The 20,074-nt window shown below is 44.8% G+C and overlaps 1 protein-coding gene across 1 annotated transcript in view; it reads right to left on the bottom strand.

The window, feature by feature from the left end:
• PRKCQ (protein kinase C theta) overlaps window positions 1-20,074 on the bottom strand; it is a 101,618-nt gene that overhangs the window by 44,996 nt on the left and 36,548 nt on the right. Inside the window, 3 exon segments of the mRNA XM_040413326.1 lie at window positions 3,882-4,055; window positions 5,954-6,114; window positions 9,786-9,879. Coding sequence (XP_040269260.1) covers window positions 3,882-4,055; window positions 5,954-6,114; window positions 9,786-9,879 — 429 coding nt within the window.

Genomic DNA, 20,074 nt, shown 5'->3' with positions numbered 1-20,074 from the left:
GAATTTGGTGGTGCAGAAGTTCATTCGCAACTACCCCGACATGTCAGAGCTGCTGCATAAAGTGCGGGCCGTCTGTTCGCGCTTCCGGCGTTCACACCCTGCCGCTGCTCGCCTGTCTGCGCTATAGCGTAACTTCGGCCTTCCCGCTCACCGCCTCATATGCGACGTGCCCACCAGGTGGAACTCCACCTTGCATATGCTGGACAGACTGTGCGAGCAGCAGCAGGCCATAGTGGAGTTTCAGCTGCAGCACGCACGGGTCAGTCGCACTGCGGATCAGACCCACTTCACCACCAATGACTGGGCCTCCATGCGAGACCTGTGTGCCCTGTTGCGCTGTTTCGAGTACTCCACCAACATGGCCAGTGGCGATGACGCCGTTATCAGCGTTACAATACCACTTCTATGTCTCCTTGAGAAAACACTTAGGGCGATGATGGAAGAGGAGGTGGCCCAGGAAGAAGAGGAGGAAGAGGGGTCATTTTTAGCACTTTCAGGCCAGTCTCTTCGAAGTGACTCAGAGGGAGGTTTTTTGCAACACCAGAAGCCAGGTACAAATGTGGCCAGACAGGGCCCACTACTGGAGGACGAGGAGGACGAGGATGAGGAGGAGGTGGAGGAGGATGAGGAGGAAGCATGTTCACAGCGGGGTGGCACCCAAAGCAGCTCGGGCCCATCACTGGTGCGTGGCTGGGGGGAAACACAGGACGATGACGATACGCCTCCCACAGAGGACAGCTTGTCCTTACCTCTGGGCAGTCTGGCACACATGAGCGACTACATGCTGCAGTGCCTGCGCAATGACAGCAGAGTTGCCCACATTTTAACGTGTGCGGACTACTGGGTTGCCACCCTGCTGGATCCCCGGTACAAAGACAATGTGCCCACCTTACTTCCTACACTGGAGCGTGATAGGAAGATGCGCGAGTACAAGCGCACGTTGGTAGACGCGCTACTGAGAGCATTCCCAAATGTCACAGGGGAACCAGTGGAAGCCCAAGGCGAAGGCAGAGGAGGAGCAAGAGGTCGCCAACGCAGCTGTGTCACGCCCAGCTCCTCTGAGGGCAGGGTTAGCATGGCAGAGATGTGGAAAAGTTTTGTCAACACGCCACAGCTAAGTGCACCACCACCTGATACGGAACGTGTTAGCAGGAGGCAACATTTCACTAACATGGTGGAACAGTACCTGTGCACACCCCTCCACGTACTGACTGATGGTTCGGCCCCATTCAACTTCTGGGTCTCCAAATTGTCCACGTGGCCAGAGCTAGCCTTTTATGCATTGGAGGTGCTGGCCTGCCCGGCGGCCAGCGTTTTGTCTGAACGTGTATTCAGCACGGCAGGGGGCGTCATTACAGACAAACGCAGCCGCCTGTCTACAGCCAATGTGGACAAGCTGACGTTCATAAAAATGAACCAGGCATGGATCCCACAGGACCTGTCCATCCCTTGTGCAGATTAGATATTAACTACCTCCCCTTAACAATATATTATTCTACTCCAGGGCACTTCCTCATTCAATACTATTTTTAATTTCATTTTACCATTATATTGCGGGGCAACCCAAAGTTGAATGAACCTCTCCTCTGTCTGGGTGCCGGGGCCTAAATGTGTGACAGTGGCCTGTTCCAGTGGTGGGTGACGTTAAGCCTGATTCTCTGCTATGACATGAATACAGATTCTGCGCTGACATAAGGCCAGATTCTCTGTTACGGGACCGCTCTCCTCTGCCTGGGTGCCTGGGCCTAAATGTGTGACAGTGGCCTGTTCCAGTGGTGGCTGACGTGAAGCCTGATTCTCTGCTATGACATGAAGACAGATTCTGCGCTGACATAAGGCCAGATTCTCTGTTACGGGACCGCTCTCCTCTGTCTGGGTGCCGGGGCCTAAATGTGTGACAGTGGCCTGTTCCAGTGGTGGGTGACGTGAAGCCTGATTCTCTGCTATGACATGAATACAGATTCTGCGCTGACATAAGGCCAGATTCTCTGTTACGGGACCTCTCTCCTCTGCCTGGGTGCCTGGGCCTAAATGTGTGACAGTGGCCTGTTCCAGTGGTGGGTGACGTGAAGCCTGATTCTCTGCTATGACATGAAGACAGATTCTGCGCTGACATAAGGCCAGATTCTCTGTTACGGGACCTCTCTCCTCTGCCTGGGTGCCTGGGCCTAAATGTGTGACAGTGGCCTGTTCCAGTGGTGGGTGACGTGAAGCCTGATTCTCTGCTATGACATGAAGACAGATTCTGCGCTGACATAAGGCCAGATTCTCTGTTACGGGACCGCTCTCCTCTGCCTGGGTGCCTGGGCCTAAATGTGTGACAGTGGCCTGTTCCAGTGGTGGCTGACGTGAAGCCTGATTCTCTGCTATGACATGAAGACAGATTCTGCGCTGACATAAGGCCAGATTCTCTGTTACGGGACCTCTCTCCTCTGCCTGGGTGCCTGGGCCTAAATGTGTGACAGTGGCCTGTTTCAGTGGTGGGTGACGTGAAGCCTGATTCTCTGCTATGACATGAAGACAGATTCTGCGCTGACATAAGGCCAGATTCTCTGTTACGGGACCGCTCTCCTCTGTCTGGGTGCCGGGGCCTAAATGTGTGACAGTGGCCTGTTCCAGTGGTGGCTGACGTGAAGCCTGATTCTCTGCTATGACATGAAGACAGATTCTGCGCTGACATAAGGCCAGATTCTCTGTTACGGGACCTCTCTCCTCTGCCTGGGTGCCTGGGCCTAAATGTGTGACAGTGGCCTGTTCCAGTGGTGGGTGACGTGAAGCCTGATTCTCTGCTATGACATGAAGACAGATTCTGCGCTGACATAAGGCCAGATTCTCTGTTACGGGACCTCTCTCCTCTGCCTGGGCCTAAATGTGTGACAGTGGCCTGTTCCAGTGGTGGGTGACGTGATGCCTGATTCTCTGCTATGACATGAAGACAGATTCTGCGCTGACATAAGGCCAGATTCTCTGTTACGGGACCTCTCTCCTCTGCCTGGGTGCCTGGGCCTAAATGTGTGACAGTGGCCTGTTCCAGTGGTGGGTGACGTGATGCCTGATTCTCTGCTATGACATGAAGACAGATTCTGCGCTGACATAAGGCCAGATTCTCTGTTACGGGACCGCTCTCCTCTGTCTGGGTGCCGGGGCCTAAATGTGTGACAGTGGCCTGTTCCAGTGGTGGGTGACGTGAAGCCTGATTCTCTGCTATGACATGAAGACTGATTCTGCGCTGACATGAAGCCAGATTCTCTGCTATGGCATGAAGAGACTGATTCTCTGCTGACATGAAGCCAGATTCTTTGCTATGGCATGAAGAGACTGATTCTCTGCTGACGTGAAGCCAGATTCTCTGCTATGGGACCTCTGTCCAATTGATATTGGTTCATTTTTATTTTTTTTATTTTAATCTTAATTAATTTCCCTATCCACATTTGTTTGCAGGGGATTTACCTACATGTTGCTGCCTTTTGCAGCCCTCTAGCTCTTTCCTGGGCTGTTTTACAGCCTTTTTAGTGCCCAAAAGTTCGGGTCCCCATTGACTTCAATGGGGTTCGGGTTCGGGACGAAGTTCGGTTCGGATCCCGAACCCGAACATTTACGGGAAGTTCGGCCGAACTTCTCGAACCCGAACATCCAGGTGTTCGCTCAACTCTACTTATAAGCCTTCACTTTAAAAATACTCATATAGTGTAAGAAAGTGATAGAAGATGCACCATTAAGAGCATCTAATGGGAACTAAGCTAAAGACACCTCATATAGGAAATCCTATTTGTGCCCCATTTAACTAGTACATTTTTCGCTTCTATTTATCGAGGCTAATGTACACAGGTAACAATGACAAAGAACAAGCTTGTAATACTGGATTATAAGGATGTTGGTACCTTTGTTTGAAATGTACAGTACAGGTGTGTCAGGAAAGGGTGTTCCCAAGCGAGAGAAAGGACTCTTTTCTCTACCATTGTGCATTCAACGTCATCATCCATGAGAACTACATCTTTCTTCAGAACTTTCATTGCAAAGAACTGGTTGGTCTCCTTCAGTTCTGTGAGGAAGACCTAGAATAGCAGTTACATGGATATGAGACGGTTCATTTAACAAGCACTTTTCTGAATATGAGGCAAATTATAGTCTAAACCGACAAGAGCATTACCATGATTTGAGCGCTGCACAAGCTTATGTAGATGAGGGCTGCTTACGTTTTTCTGAATTGTTATTATTGGTAGCGCTTCAGGTGTCGGGTACTTATATAATTTATTAATATTATTTATTAATAGTGCTGTTATTTTTATATCTGATGTGTCTGATTTGCTTAGCCTGTGATCAATAGTTTATATTTCAAGGTGCCTTTCTTTTTTCTCATTCCTGTGATCTCGTATGATTAGCTGCTACCACTGTTCTGTTGAACACTCTGATGTGTATCATGAAAGATGCTGACGGATATATTGGCATGCAAAGGGAAAATATAAAAATGTACTATTGACATCACTGCATTTGGTTTGTTGGCTGAGGTAATCACAAATACCCATGTCATTGCGTTATTTTAATTCAGACATTAAAACATTTACAAGGCAGTTTATATTGTTTTTGAAATATTACGTTAGGATCCATTAATTTTATTCTTTTAGCAGCAGATATCATTGTTACTGTAATATTACCTGATTTCTTTACTCTAATTGTAATAATATTGACTTCCCAGGACACTAAACATAGAAAATACACACCAAAAAATATCAAATCCCAGCTCTCCCTTCCTTCATTTTCCATCTCCTTTCAAATAGTCCTGATTTTGTCTTATATTACAGTTAAAACAGAGAAATATATAAAGAAACCTCTGACCCATGCCCGCCCCTCCTCCTCACAGTCCTGTGGCAAGCTATAAGACAACTGGCTGGAGTAGGAGCCTCCCCTCTCTGTCCTGTCTGTAGTAGGACTAAATGATTGTTAAGATCATTAACTCCACCCCCTTGGCTAAGCCCTGCCCCCTAATGTTGGTCTCCAGCTAAAGATGCAGATCAGCAGGAGATTAACCCCTTTGTTCTCTACAGGATTTCTACAAGACTGTGAGTGTTGGAAATATGCCGAAAATGTTGCAGACTGGCACACACTGAGGACAACTACACTTTTATTATTATTTTATTTTTAATATTATCTATTTGAAAGCACCATTAATTCCATGGCACTGTACATCTAGCAGGGGGTATACATACAGAATATTAAACAATACAGGCCCAACGATCATGAACATATTAACAGACTAGTACAAGGGCAGGGGATCCTGCCCGCGAGAACTTCCAATCTACACTTTTAGCATTCTTTTTTAAAGGCGGGGTTACACTGCACAATGCTACAGCAGATTGTTGGGGAGGAAGTGTTCTTTCCTGACAGTCGGCTGCTCTTTCAGTGAAGAAGACCGCTACATTTACATGCAGCGACCTCCACAGTATGAGGATGAGGGATCGCTCGTCCCCATACAGAATAATTGTTTCTGGGAAGCAGATCTCTGTTTAGACAGCACGATCTACTGCCCAAAAAATTGGTGTGCCTACAGGAACTACAGGATCATCTGATGAAGGAGAATGTTGCTCGTCCATCTAGTGATCAGTGGCACCTTTAGAAAGGCAGATTGTTGGGAATGAGCGTTTGCAGGAACATTCATTCCCGATAATCTTCCAGATTATTAGGCAGTGTAAATCCACCGTAAGTGTTTCTTTAATATGACTAATTAAACCATTGCAACTCACATGATAGTATCAAACTAAAACCTTTGGGCACTGTGCACCCCTTCATTCTGCTGACAGTGGGTATATGTGGTTTTAGAGTTGGACCCGCACTGTTTAAATTGATTTGCCTTTCTAAGGATAAGACATTAATTTCCTGCAAAACCCTTTAGTTAACTGTTGTTATATCCGAAGGCGAACCATGAAAAAGTGTTAAGTGAGCATTCAAGTTTTACCTTTCCAAAGCTTCCCTTGCCAAGCATTTTATGCAGGACAAAGTCATCAAATGTCAGTTTCATGTGACTGCATGGTTCTTCTATCTTCAGTGCCAGACTGGCTGTAGTTTCTGCACATTTAGTCTCTTCTACTGGTGACTCCCAAGAAATGCCTTGAGACTCTGGTATATAAAGATTATACAGATATAAAGACATAATCTTGTGTGATAATACGATGACCAACTAGGCCACTGCTAGTGATAGAACTTGGTAAATTACATGACATTGATATTTTGTAATGTGCTAAACTATGTTATATTACCTACAGGTACCTCAGGCTGAATCACAGGGTTAAATCCAGCCAGAGCAGAGCCTAACCCCTGGGCTTTGCTCATGCCTGGGATGTTAAAGGGATTATCCAAACTATAAAACATGCCCCCCAATGCTTAGGCCCCTCATATAGATTATACTTACCCTGCTGCCCAGCACCCGCGTCGCTCCTTATCCCCTGATAAGGAGCAACGTGGGTGCTGGCAGGATAAGTCTAATCTATATGAAGTGTCCAGGCATTGGGGAATAACCCTTTAATGAGTTGAAGTTGGTGCTCAGCTAGCTGAAATGCAGAAGTGTGAGAAGCATCTCGACTTCTGTAGCAGCCTCAAACCAAGTTTGGGACTCAGGGAAAAAGCCAATAAAGACCCCACAGAAGGTTTGTAGATAATAATCCATAAGAAGGTTGTGCAGCCATAAAAAGAGAGTAGACTTCTGTGAAGGTAATGCTTGTCTAAGGCTACTGAACTTCACAGACATTGACTGGTTTTAAAGGTTTCTCTCATATTATTGTGGCAGCTTGCAAGTGTGAGGTACTGTTTAGGCAACTTTCACACCTGCGTTTAGGTGCGGATCCGTCTGGTATCTGCACAGACGGATCCGCACCTATAATGCAAACGCTTAGATCCGTTCAGAACGGATCCGTTTGCATTACCATGAAAAAAAATATATATATTTTTTTTATTTTTTTTGTTCATGATAATGCAAACGGATCCGTTTTGACTTTACATTGAAAGTCAATGGGGGACGGATCCGTTTGAAAATTGAGCTATATTGTGTCAAGTTCAAACGGATCCGTCTCCATTGACTTACATTGTAAGTCTGGACGGATCCGTTTGCCTCCACACGGCCAGGCGGACACCCGAACGCTATTTGAAAGCATATCTCTGTAGGGATGAGTTTCTGAAGATAACCCACTGTTTCAGCCTCAGAACCTGCTATAACATTGTTGGAACTGTTTAAGTACTGTGACTCCGTCTTGTGGAAGATTTAGGACGGAATTTATCATGAGGGTAATATTTGTCAGTTTTGCTTGACTCTGTGTTGGAGTACTTTATGCCACATTTATCGAATAGTGTTGAGCACGAATATTCGAATTACGAATATTTATCACAAATATCGCAACTTCGAGAATTCGCGAATATTTCGAATATAGTGCTATATATTTGTTTTTCGAATAGTTGCCATTTTTTTAATCTGAAGTTATGATTCCTCCCTGCTTAAGTTGCTTGTCAAGCAACTTAACCAGGGAGGAATCATGACTTCAGATGGAAAAAAATGACAAATATTCTAAAAAATGAATATATAGCACTATATTCGATATAATGCTATATATTCGTTTTTTAGAGTATTCATTTTTTTCTATCTGAAGTTATGATTCCTTCCTGCTTAATTTGCTTGTCAAGCTGGAAAAAAATGACGAATATTCTAAAAAACTAATATATAGCATGTGGGGAACCGTACTCACAAGACCAGTGTTCAAAGGCAGGGACATCAAACCGTTCATCAAAAGTCCTCTTTATTTAGGCTTTTCATGTCAGTACAGCCAGTACATCCAGCTCGCAGCCGGGTTCAGCAGTCGTAGCACACTCTGACAGTGTTACCTCACACTCTCTGCTTTTCCTCCAGACTGAGACACACCTAAGATCCTGCAGCAGGATTAAATAGGATCCCTGGACATGAGCATGCCTCAAGTCCCGGACTGGAACCTAGGGAACAGGCACCCACCCAAGACATTGCCTGTTCCCAGTAAAAGCCCGCCCTGAACTAGCTGAACCATCTACACTATCTATATGGTGTCCCCCAACTACTTTAGTGGACACCTAGACTATGGCTTTTACTCCACCAAGGAGGGACACCTTGGTGACACTTTCCTGGTAAAAGCAAGCCGCTTTAGAATACTTCCTGCAACATTCTGAGTGACACATATCTCCCCTCATAAATGACTCCTGTCACCTCCTCACAAGCACTATATTCTATAGTGCTATATATATGTTTTTGATCCACGCCTGTAATGATCGCGTAATATTTACATATTACGCAATCATTTCCTTGCCGATTTTTGAGTAAAAAAAAAGAATGTAGAATATAACGAATATTCGAATTCGGGAATATTCGATGAATATTCTACAAAATATTGGCGAAATATCACGAATTTGAATATGACCCCTGACGCTCATCACTATTACACACTATTAAGTCACATGCTTGATAAATTTGTCTCATCCTTAAACATAGTATTTTTGCCTAGAAAAGCTACTCTAGTTTTCCTACTTTACCCTCCTACTGGCATGAAATTTCAATTTTTTTTTTAAAACTTTCTAAAAAGTCTCACTGATAAATTGGAGTGAAACTCATTAACATAGTGTAGGAAGGCGCAAGGGACCGTCGTTGACGGAAGGTATGTGTCACTGAGGTTCCTGGCCTCGATGGAGTAAGAGCCAAATTTCATGTGTCAGCAGCAGTTGCTGTTTGACACCTTGCTATTTAGTATGGCTGTAATAGCTGATCCGGGACAGCTCTTACTGGGAGTAGTCAAAGTGCTGGGTGGGTGACTACTCCCCACGTTCCAGGCCGAGTATTGACTGGCCTATATAAAAAACCCAGCCAGCAGTATCAGCTGGTGGTAATTACCTCTCTCTCTGACAGAGGAGCTCTGGCAATCACTGGATTGGGATCTGAGCCGTGTGCTAGGCTGGAGGCCTGAGTTTGGGAGGTCTGCTCTGTCCTGAGCAATGCCGATCCGGTGTGAACTAACACCTAGGATAACAGGTGACTCTTTTTCTGTATGAACTGTCTAGGTGTGAACAAACACCAAAAACTGCAAATGGACTGTTTTGTTGCCAAAAGTGTGAATAAAACACTGAAGTTTTTGATTTACAAACTGGTCTTTGCCTCTATACGGCGTCCACTTGTCCTGTCTACCAGAGCGAATCCCCACAATAGCTAACCATGCCCACTTTCCCATCCATAATTAAAAACTGGAGTCACGCAATTTTAGTGCAAGAAACTTCAAAAAGTCAGAACCCCACCTTCCATCAGGCAGGAGACTCAAACCAGGGTTTTCCCTGGGGGAAAGACAACAACTAGGTGCTCCTCCTCTTCACTTTAACAGCCCTAGGAGTGAGGGAACCAGCCATGATGAGGTCTGTGAGTAACACCATTACCACTCTCATCCCCACCATATGCTCCTCTATGGGAAATTACAATAACTTTTAGTTAGCTTACTTTCTTTCAGATCTTTACACCAGAATGTTTGAACATTTTGGTGTTAAAAGATCACATTTTATACCATATTCTCCTTTTCCACTAATCCATGCCCCTTACCTAGGAAAATAAAAACGATTAAAACATCAGTGCATTTTGCGCCAAAGTTGAAGCACAAATTTGACATTAACTCTGGGTAAATCAGTATACGTTCTTTGGATTTTATTTACAATGTATTTTTCACAACTTGATGAAGCCATTCAAATATACATGTTAATCACATTGTATGTTACTAGTGTGTCCCATTGTTTTGTACCTTTCTTCACAGTTTGTTCTTGTAATGTGCTTCTGTGACCAACTTCAATGGGCCCTTCTCGGTAGATGTGTTCAGATTCTCTCTGTTTCCTATCCTAGAGTCAAGACAAAATATACCTGTAAATATTAAATACAATGGCGATATATCTTTGACAATGCGCATGAAGTCCTGTCTATGGGTAACTATTGGTTATGGAGCAGAAAGAGCTGAGCAGATTGATATATAGTCTGTGGGAAATTATTTAGCATGACTTGCATTTTATTCCTATACTTAGGAGTCTAGTGGGAGGGCCTACTTAGTGATTGGCAGCTAAATACTGAGTATATATATATATATATATAAATCCAGAAAAACGGGCGGCACTCCAAGAGATAAAAGAAAGTGAACCTTTATTCACCCAGGTGGTGCGACGTTTCGGCTCTACACTTGAGCCTTTTTCAAGCAAAGATACAACTCAAATCACAACATTATATACAGGTGAAACAATTAGCATATCGACATGTGATCACACTCCACCCAGTGGGTGTGTTACAACTCATAACAATCAAATGTGAGCACAAAATGTAAACATCACAAGAAGACAGTAAATAAAGTGCAGATCAGTTAAGGAATGTATATAACATACATGTCATATATATGGTGACTGGAGGCACATGCCACAAATATCTGAACACGGATTGATCTGACCGATCAGTGCAATATAATGTGATATATTATATATACAGGAGGGAACGACGGAGATGAGGGGCGATCGAACAAACATACCAAGAGGGCGAGGTGGTTCCTGTCATGCCGCTGTTCGGCGTTGTTTACTATTCAGTGCGCAGACGTAGCGCAGCACCAATCAGGGATATGCAAGTCGCAGGCGTCCGGTGTCGTCAGGCCAGGCTGCAGCGTCATCTCCCTCAGTCAAAACCTCTAGCCCCAGGCGCATGCTCAGTGGGGAGAAACCTGCTGACGGCGCCATCTTGCTTAAGGGAAAAGGATCACTATAACAAAGCATTCAGTGTAGTGCATCAGTCCCACATCATAACGGATATAGGCAACTCAGAAAGACAGAGGTCACCTGGTAACCAGGGTGTCCATCTGTATTTATCCAAGTGAAGCCCCATCCCGACCACGGAACCGCGGCCCATGCAGGGATACCACCAGGGTTACTGAGAGCCATCCTATCCGAGAGGGGTCTCCTCTTGTGGGCACACAGATGCCACAGAATGCAGATAGCGTATACATATCGTGTCGCCCAGGCTTGCTGTCTTGATCGACCAATCCCAAGGTGCTTGTAAAATTAAAAAACATACAAAATACACAGGGAAAAAAATACAACCATCATAAATAAAAAAACAAAAGGACGAAACGTCCAAAATAACCCTCTCCTATACGGTATGCCGCGATCACCCCAATCAGATCTGTCATTCCTCCTGTAGTGAAGTGTGAGTAATCTGTGTAGAGAACAGAAAAAAACATTATTATAATTTAAAGCAAGAAAAACATTTTTTGAGTTATATAACTCTCTTAGTGTATACACGTGACACCTACTGGCATCCATCGTGACTCAGGAGGCAAACCATCCCTACAGAACATCCCCAAAATTATATTCTACATTTAACCCATGGGGTTTCAGGCTGCCCAACCTGTGGATCCAGTTGAGCTCCCTACGCCTCAATGCCCTCGATCTGTCCCCGCCTCGTCTGGGCTGGGGAATATGGTCCACTATCCAGCATCTCAGGTCGCTCTCCCTATGTTTGAGTTCCGTAAAATGCTTGGACACAGGTAGGTCCAGCCGTTTTTTACGGATACTCAAGCGATGGTTATTTAGGCGTGTCTTAAGTTCGGTGGTCGTCTCGCCTACATATATCAAGTTGCATGGACAGGATAGTACATAGACAACGTGACTGGAGTCACAGGTTAGGTGAAATAAAATTTGGAAAGATACCCCAGTGCCAGGATGTATGAAATTCCTCCCCTTGCGGATGTATTTGCAGTTAGCACAATTGAGGCAGGGATAACAACCCAAACCCAATTGCGCCAACGTGGTCTGTCTCAAGGATCCTTTTGAGCCAATATCCGCCTTGACTAACTGATCCTTCAAATTTCTGGATCGACGGTAGGAGAGAAGAGGTGGACGCTGAAATTCTGGGATGTCACCGAAGCATGAGCCTAGCAGGCCCCAATGCTTTTTTAGGATTCTATTAACTGAGGAACTATGCTCACCATATACAGAGATAAACGGAATCCTGTCCGCGTTGCGGACAGTTTTTCGTTTTGTCAGTAAATCCGCCCTTTCGAAATTGTGCACTCTGTTAATATGCTCTTTCAGCAATCGTTTGGGGTAGCCCCTATCCTGAAATTTCAGGGCCATGGAGCCCAAGGTCTCATCTAATTTAGTCTCATCCGACACTACTCGCTTGACCCTGAGAAACTGGGAGAAAGGCAATGATTGAATCATTTTCCTTGGATGGGAACTGTTGAAACAAAGCAAGGTATTAGTATCGGTGGGTTTCGTATACAATTCAGTATATAACACTCCTTCCTTGAGCACCACTTTGGTGTCCAAAAACTGGATCTCAGTCGTGGAGTGAATAAGGGTGAACTGCAGATCCGGATCATGGCTATTGAGAAAGCCATGGAAATCGACCAATTCAGCCTCAGAACCTGTCCATATGAGGAAGATGTCGTCGATGTATCGCCACCACCTCAGCACATGTCTGAAGTGGTGGGATAAAAAGACGACATCTTCCTCATAACAACGCATAAAGATATTTGCGTAGGTAGGGGCCACGTGAGACCCCATCGCCACGCCACGCTGCTGCAGATAGAATGTATCTCTGAACAGAAAGTAATTATACTGCAATATAATCTTGAGCAAATCAATGATGAATTCAGAGGCCTGCGGGGTATATGTGGACCCCATTAGCATTTTCTCCACTGCACGGATGCCCCTCTCATGCACTATTGAGGTGTATAGTGACGTAACATCGAATGATGCAAGTAATAATGGAGGCACCTGTGTTAAGTCAATGCCCTGAAGCTTGACAAGAAAATCAGATGTGTCTTGTATGTAAGAAGACCCACCTGTTGAAAAATCCCGCAGGACTTTGTCCAAGAAGATGGAAATGCCGCTGAAGATGGAGTCACTGCCCGAGACAATCGGACGTCCCGGGGGATCGATGAGGGTCTTGTGTATCTTGGGCAGCACATATAACACCGGAGTGACCGGATGTGCTATCTCAAGATAATCACAAAGACCCCCATCGATGATACCAGCGGTCATGGCCTCCCTCAGACATCTGCGTATGATATCAGTGATCTTAAATTTTGGATCCGAATCAAGGGCCCTGTAAACAAGCGGGTCCCCCAGTTGTCGCATAATCTCACTTACATACTTATCAGTGTCCATCACTACGACCGCACCCCCCTTGTCCGCAGGTTTCAAGGTAAGGGTGGGGTCGGATCTGAGGGACTTGAGAGACTCAATCTCAGAGGTGGTCAGATTGGGGTATCTGAAGTCCAGGTCACCACTGGAGGATGACCGGAGCTCAGAAATCCCCCGTCGGACAACACTGATATAGGCATCCACTGCTGGTTCATTGATAATTGGTACAAAATTGCTCCTTTGGAATAAGTTGAGAGACCCCATGGTGAATTCACTCATCTGGGGCTTAACAACTCTATCCTTTTTGTGAGACCATATTGTTAATTTAATACGGCGGAAGAAAGAAAATAAATTAGATTCCAACTCAAACCAATCTGTGCGTGAAGTGGGACAAAATGAAAACCCCTTTGAAAGAACACTCACTTGAGCAGGGGTTAACTCTTTGGAGGATAAGTTGACTACAGTCATTTTCTCCTCACTGTGTTCGTCTTGGTTACCATGGGTCGATTCTTGTTGCTCCGTAGTCTGCCTGGTCCTCCCGTGTCTACGGCCACCTCTCCTGATTCGTCGGTGCGTCTCTCCGGTATTTGTGGATTTAGGTCTAAAAAAGACTGCTTTTCATTTGAAGATGCCTGGGTCGTTTTCCTCCACCTCCTCACGTCTCGCTGTTGAGAGTTCATGTTGTAGATATTCAATATTAAGTAAAATAAAGTCCAGTGAGTATCGATTAGACAGAGCTTCAAATTTTTTGCAAAAAAGGGGATTGTTGTAAAAAAGATTAGGTCGGATGCTGGATCGCATCCCTCTGGGAATCTTCTGTGTTCTATGATATTCACCAAGTGTCGTCATATGTAGACGGAGGGATACCATACGTTTAGAGATAGCCTCAAACTTACGTTTTAGTTCTTCAACTGATCTTGTACCAGTGCCGCCTTTCTTCCTTGGAATATTGTGGCCTATTGGCTGAGCACGGCATTATCCTCCAGCATTTTCCTTTCCTTTTTTTTGCATCATGTCTACTTTTGAACCTGCTTCACCCAGTGGTTGTGTATACACGACTGAAGATGACGAACGCATCCTGCGTGACATAGGCGGAGATGCCACCTTCCTCAACACCCCGTCTACCAAAGAACTAAAACGTAAGTTTGAGGCTATCTCTAAACGTATGGTATCCCTCCGTCTACATATGACGACACTTGGTGAATATCATAGAACACAGAAGATTCCCAGAGGGATGCGATCCAGCATCCGACCTAATCTTTTTTACAACAATCCCCTTTTTTGCAAAAAATTTGAAGCTCTGTCTAATCGATACTCACTGGACTTTATTTTACTTAATATTGAATATCTACAACATGAACTCTCAACTTTGCTTTCTGAAATAAGGGACTTGGAGGCAGCTCTACAGTCTCTTTTATCCCCTGAGGATTTCAGCAAATATATGGAAGATACATCCACTTCAATGAAGCAGTTCCAGCTGGAATCGGAGGAGAGTAAAAGAACGAAGTGGTATAGGGACACAGAGGACTATAAAAAAGGAAATGTCTACAATTGGCAAACTGAGAGACAACACAATACTCAACAGCGAGACGTGAGGAGGTGGAGGAAAACGACCCAGGCATCTTCAAATGAAAAGCAGTCTTTTTTAGACCTAAATCCACAAATACCGGAGAGACGCACCGACGAATCAGGAGAGGTGGCCGTAGACACGGGAGGACCAGGCAGACTACGGAGCAACAAGAATCGACCCATGGTAACCAAGACGAACACAGTGAGGAGAAAATGACTGTAGTCAACTTATCCTCCAAAGAGTTAACCCCTGCTCAAGTGAGTGTTCTTTCAAAGGGGTTTTCATTTTGTCCCACTTCACGCACAGATTGGTTTGAGTTGGAATCTAATTTATTTTCTTTCTTCCGCCGTATTAAATTAACAATATGGTCTCACAAAAAGGATAGAGTTGTTAAGCCCCAGATGAGTGAATTCACCATGGGGTCTCTCAACTTATTCCAAAGGAGCAATTTTGTACCAATTATCAATGAACCAGCAGTGGATGCCTATATCAGTGTTGTCCGACGGGGGATTTCTGAGCTCCGGTCATCCTCCAGTGGTGACCTGGACTTCAGATACCCCAATCTGACCACCTCTGAGATTGAGTCTCTCAAGTCCCTCAGATCCGACCCCACCCTTACCTTGAAACCTGCGGACAAGGGGGGTGCGGTCGTAGTGATGGACACTGATAAGTATGTAAGTGAGATTATGCGACAACTGGGGGACCCGCTTGTTTACAGGGCCCTTGATTCGGATCCAAAATTTAAGATCACTGATATCATACGCAGATGTCTGAGGGAGGCCATGACCGCTGGTATCATCGATGGGGGTCTTTGTGATTATCTTGAGGTAGCACATCCGGTCACTCCGGTGTTATATGTGCTGCCCAAGATACACAAGACCCTCATCGATCCCCCGGGACGTCCGATTGTCTCGGGCAGTGACTCCATCTTCAGCGGCATTTCCATCTTCTTGGACAAAGTCCTGCGGGATTTTTCAACAGGTGGGTCTTCTTACATACAAGACACATCTGATTTTCTTGTCAAGCTTCAGGGCATTGACTTAACACAGGTGCCTCCATTATTACTTGCATCATTCGATGTTACGTCACTATACACCTCAATAGTGCATGAGAGGGGCATCCGTGCAGTGGAGAAAATGCTAATGGGGTCCACATATACCCCGCAGGCCTCTGAATTCATCATTGATTTGCTCAAGATTATATTGCAGTATAATTACTTTCTGTTCAGAGATACATTCTATCTGCAGCAGCGTGGCGTGGCGATGGGGTCTCACGTGGCCCCTACCTACGCAAATATCTTTATGCGTTGTTATGAGGAAGATGTCGTCTTTTTATCCCACCACTTCAGACATGTGCTGAGGTGGTGGCGATACATCGACGACATCTTCCTCATATGGACAGGTTCTGAGGCTGAATTGGTCGATTTCCATGGCTTTCTCAATAGCCATGATCCGGATCTGCAGTTCACCCTTATTCACTCCACGACTGAGATCCAGTTTTTGGACACCAAAGTGGTGCTCAAGGAAGGAGTGTTATATACTGAATTGTATACGAAACCCACCGATACTAATACCTTGCTTTGTTTCAACAGTTCCCATCCAAGGAAAATGATTCAATCATTGCCTTTCTCCCAGTTTCTCAGGGTCAAGCGAGTAGTGTCGGATGAGACTAAATTAGATGAGACCTTGGGCTCCATGGCCCTGAAATTTCAGGATAGGGGCTACCCCAAACGATTGCTGAAAGAGCATATTAACAGAGTGCACAATTTGGAAAGGGCGGATTTACTGACAAAACGAAAAACTGTCCGCAACGCGGACAGGATTCCGTTTATCTCTGTATATGGTGAGCATAGTTCCTCAGTTAATAGAATCCTAAAAAAGCATTGGGGCCTGCTAGGCTCATGCTTCGGTGACATCCCAGAATTTCAGCGTCCACCTCTTCTCTCCTACCGTCGATCCAGAAATTTGAAGGATCAGTTAGTCAAGGCGGATATTGGCTCAAAAGGATCCTTGAGACAGACCACGTTGGCGCAATTGGGTTTGGGTTGTTATCCCTGCCTCAATTGCGCTAACTGCAAATACATCCGCAAGGGGAGGAATTTCATACATCCTGGCACTGGGGTATCTTTCCAAATTTTATTTCACCTAACCTGTGACTCCAGTCACGTTGTCTATGTACTATCCTGTCCATGCAACTTGATATATGTAGGCGAGACGACCACCGAACTTAAGACACGCCTAAATAACCATCGCTTGAGTATCCGTAAAAAACGGCTGGACCTACCTGTGTCCAAGCATTTTACGGAACTCAAACATAGGGAGAGCGACCTGAGATGCTGGATAGTGGACCATATTCCCCAGCCCAGACGAGGCGGGGACAGATCGAGGGCATTGAGGCGTAGGGAGCTCAACTGGATCCACAGGTTGGGCAGCCTGAAACCCCATGGGTTAAATGTAGAATATAATTTTGGGGATGTTCTGTAGGGATGGTTTGCCTCCTGAGTCACGATGGATGCCAGTAGGTGTCACGTGTATACACTAAGAGAGTTATATAACTCAAAAAATGTTTTTCTTGCTTTAAATTATAATAATGTTTTTTTCTGTTCTCTACACAGATTACTCACACTTCACTACAGGAGGAATGACAGATCTGATTGGGGTGACCGCGGCATACCGTATAGGAGAGGGTTATTTTGGACGTTTCGTCCTTTTGTTTTTTTATTTATGATGGTTGTATTTTTTTCCCTGTGTATTTTGTATGTTTTTTAATTTTACAAGCACCTTGGGATTGGTCGATCAAGACAGCAAGCCTGGGCGACACGATATGTATACGCTATCTGCATTCTGTGGCATCTGTGTGCCCACAAGAGGAGACCCCTCTCGGATAGGATGGCTCTCAGTAACCCTGGTGGTATCCCTGCATGGGCCGCGGTTCCGTGGTCGGGATGGGGCTTCACTTGGATAAATACAGATGGACACCCTGGTTACCAGGTGACCTCTGTCTTTCTGAGTTGCCTATATCCGTTATGATGTGGGACTGATGCACTACACTGAATGCTTTGTTATAGTGATCCTTTTCCCTTAAGCAAGATGGCGCCGTCAGCAGGTTTCTCCCCACTGAGCATGCGCCTGGGGCTAGAGGTTTTGACTGAGGGAGATGACGCTGCAGCCTGGCCTGACGACACCGGACGCCTGCGACTTGCATATCCCTGATTGGTGCTGCGCTACGTCTGCGCACTGAATAGTAAACAACGCCGAACAGCGGCATGACAGGAACCACCTCGCCCTCTTGGTATGTTTGTTCGATCGCCCCTCATCTCCGTCGTTCCCTCCTGTATATATAATATATCACATTATATTGCACTGATCGGACAGATCAATCCGTGTTCAGATATTTGTGGCATGTGCCTCCAGTCACCATATATATGACATGTATGTTATATACATTCCTTAACTGATCTGCACTTTATTTACTGTCTTCTTGTGATGTTTACATTTTGTGCTCACATTTGATTGTTATGAGTTGTAACACACCCACTGGGTGGAGTGTGATCACATGTCGATATGCTAATTGTTTCACCTGTATATAATGTTGTGATTTGAGTTGTATCTTTGCTTGAAAAAGGCTCAAGTGTAGAGCCGAAACGTCGCACCACCTGGGTGAATAAAGGTTCACTTTCTTTTATCTCTTGGAGTGCCGCCCGTTTTTCTGGATTTATACATTGGGGTAAGAAGCCTATTCCCCTTGGGACGTGCACCCTAACTTCAACTGATCTTGTACCAGTGCCGCCTTTCTTCCTTGGTATATATATATATATATATATATATATATATATAGTACAGACCAAAAGTTTGGACACACCTTCTCATTCAAAGAGTTTTCTTTATTTTCATGACTATGAAGGCATCAAAACTATTAATTAACACATGTGGAATTATATACATAACAAACAAGTGTGAAACAACTTAAAATATGTCATATTCTAGGTTCTTCAAAGTAGCCACCTTTTGCTTTGATTACTGCTTTGCACACTCTTGGCATTCTCTTGATGAGCTTCAAGAGGTAGTCCCCTGAAATGGTCTTCCAGCAGTCTTGAAGGAGTTCCCAGAGATGCTTAGCACTTGTTGGCCCTTTTGCCTTAACTCTGCGGTACAGCTCACCCCAAACCATCTCGATTGGGTTCAGGTCCGGTTACTGTGGAGGCCAGGTAGACTGGTGCAGTACCCCATCACTCTCCTTCATGGTTAAATAGCCCTTACTTTCAAAGTTTTCCCAATTTTTCGCGCTGACTGACTGACCTTCATTTATTAAAGTAATGATGGCCACTCGTTTTTCTTTACTTAGCTGCTTTTTTCTTGCCATAATACAAATTCTAACATTCTATTCAGTAGGACTATCAGCTGTGTATCCACCTGACTTCTCCTCAACGCAACTGATGGTCCCAACCCCATTTATAAAGCAAGAAATCCCACTTATTAAACCTGACAGGGCACACCTGTGAAGTGAAAACCATTTCAGGGGACTACCTCTTGAAGCTCATCAAGAGAATGCCAAGAGTGTGCAAAGCAGTAATCAAAGCAAAAGGTGGCTACTTTGAAGAACCTAGAATATGACATATTTTCAGTTGTTTCACACTTGTTTGTTATGTATATAATTCCACATGTGTTAATTCATAGTTTTGATGCCTTCAGTGTGAATCTACAATTTTCATAGTCATGAAAATAAAGAAAACTCTTTGAATGAGAAGGTGTGTCCAAACTTTTGGTCTGTACTGTATGTAAATTAATAGTAATAAGTCAGGGATACTGGTCTGATATATTTTTTTGACTAGTTGCTCTGACTTCTTGCAATTTATTACTACTGATATACCATGACCTGGATGAATGGAAACCTTAACAGATGTAACATGTATGTGTTTTCAATGGGGAGAGGGGAGAAAGTTTCTGCCAGACACCTCCAGGTTTGGGCATTGAAATTCAGTGTGCCTGATTCTTCTGTATTCCGACAAAATCTGGGGGGGGGGGGGGGGGGGACGAAGACTCCCCATATACATTAGATTGCTGTCAGTCCTGCCAAAAATGGTAAGTTCAGCAAGGCTAACGTTGCCTAATGTATATGATGGGCCTTAAAGGTGTTTTGAAAGGCCAAAATGGAAATAAGCCAAAGTTAGCGCTGGCCCGGGATGGCCGGAGTTATGGAAACAACTGGAACTCTGCTGTTTCCATAACTCTAACAGCAGTAAATGGAAGCTAGACAAACAGTGCAGCAGGTTTCACTGTTTCTGCAAGTCCCTAGTTATTTCCTTCTCACCTATGAAAGGTCAAAATGGGACAACCTCTAAGG

The sequence above is a fragment of the Bufo bufo genome, chromosome 1, assembly GCF_905171765.1.
Source record: "Bufo bufo chromosome 1, aBufBuf1.1, whole genome shotgun sequence".
Lineage (NCBI taxonomy): Eukaryota > Metazoa > Chordata > Amphibia > Anura > Bufonidae > Bufo > Bufo bufo.
The sequence above is the reverse complement of the archived record's forward strand: the minus strand, read 5'-3'. Positions and strand labels throughout refer to the sequence as shown.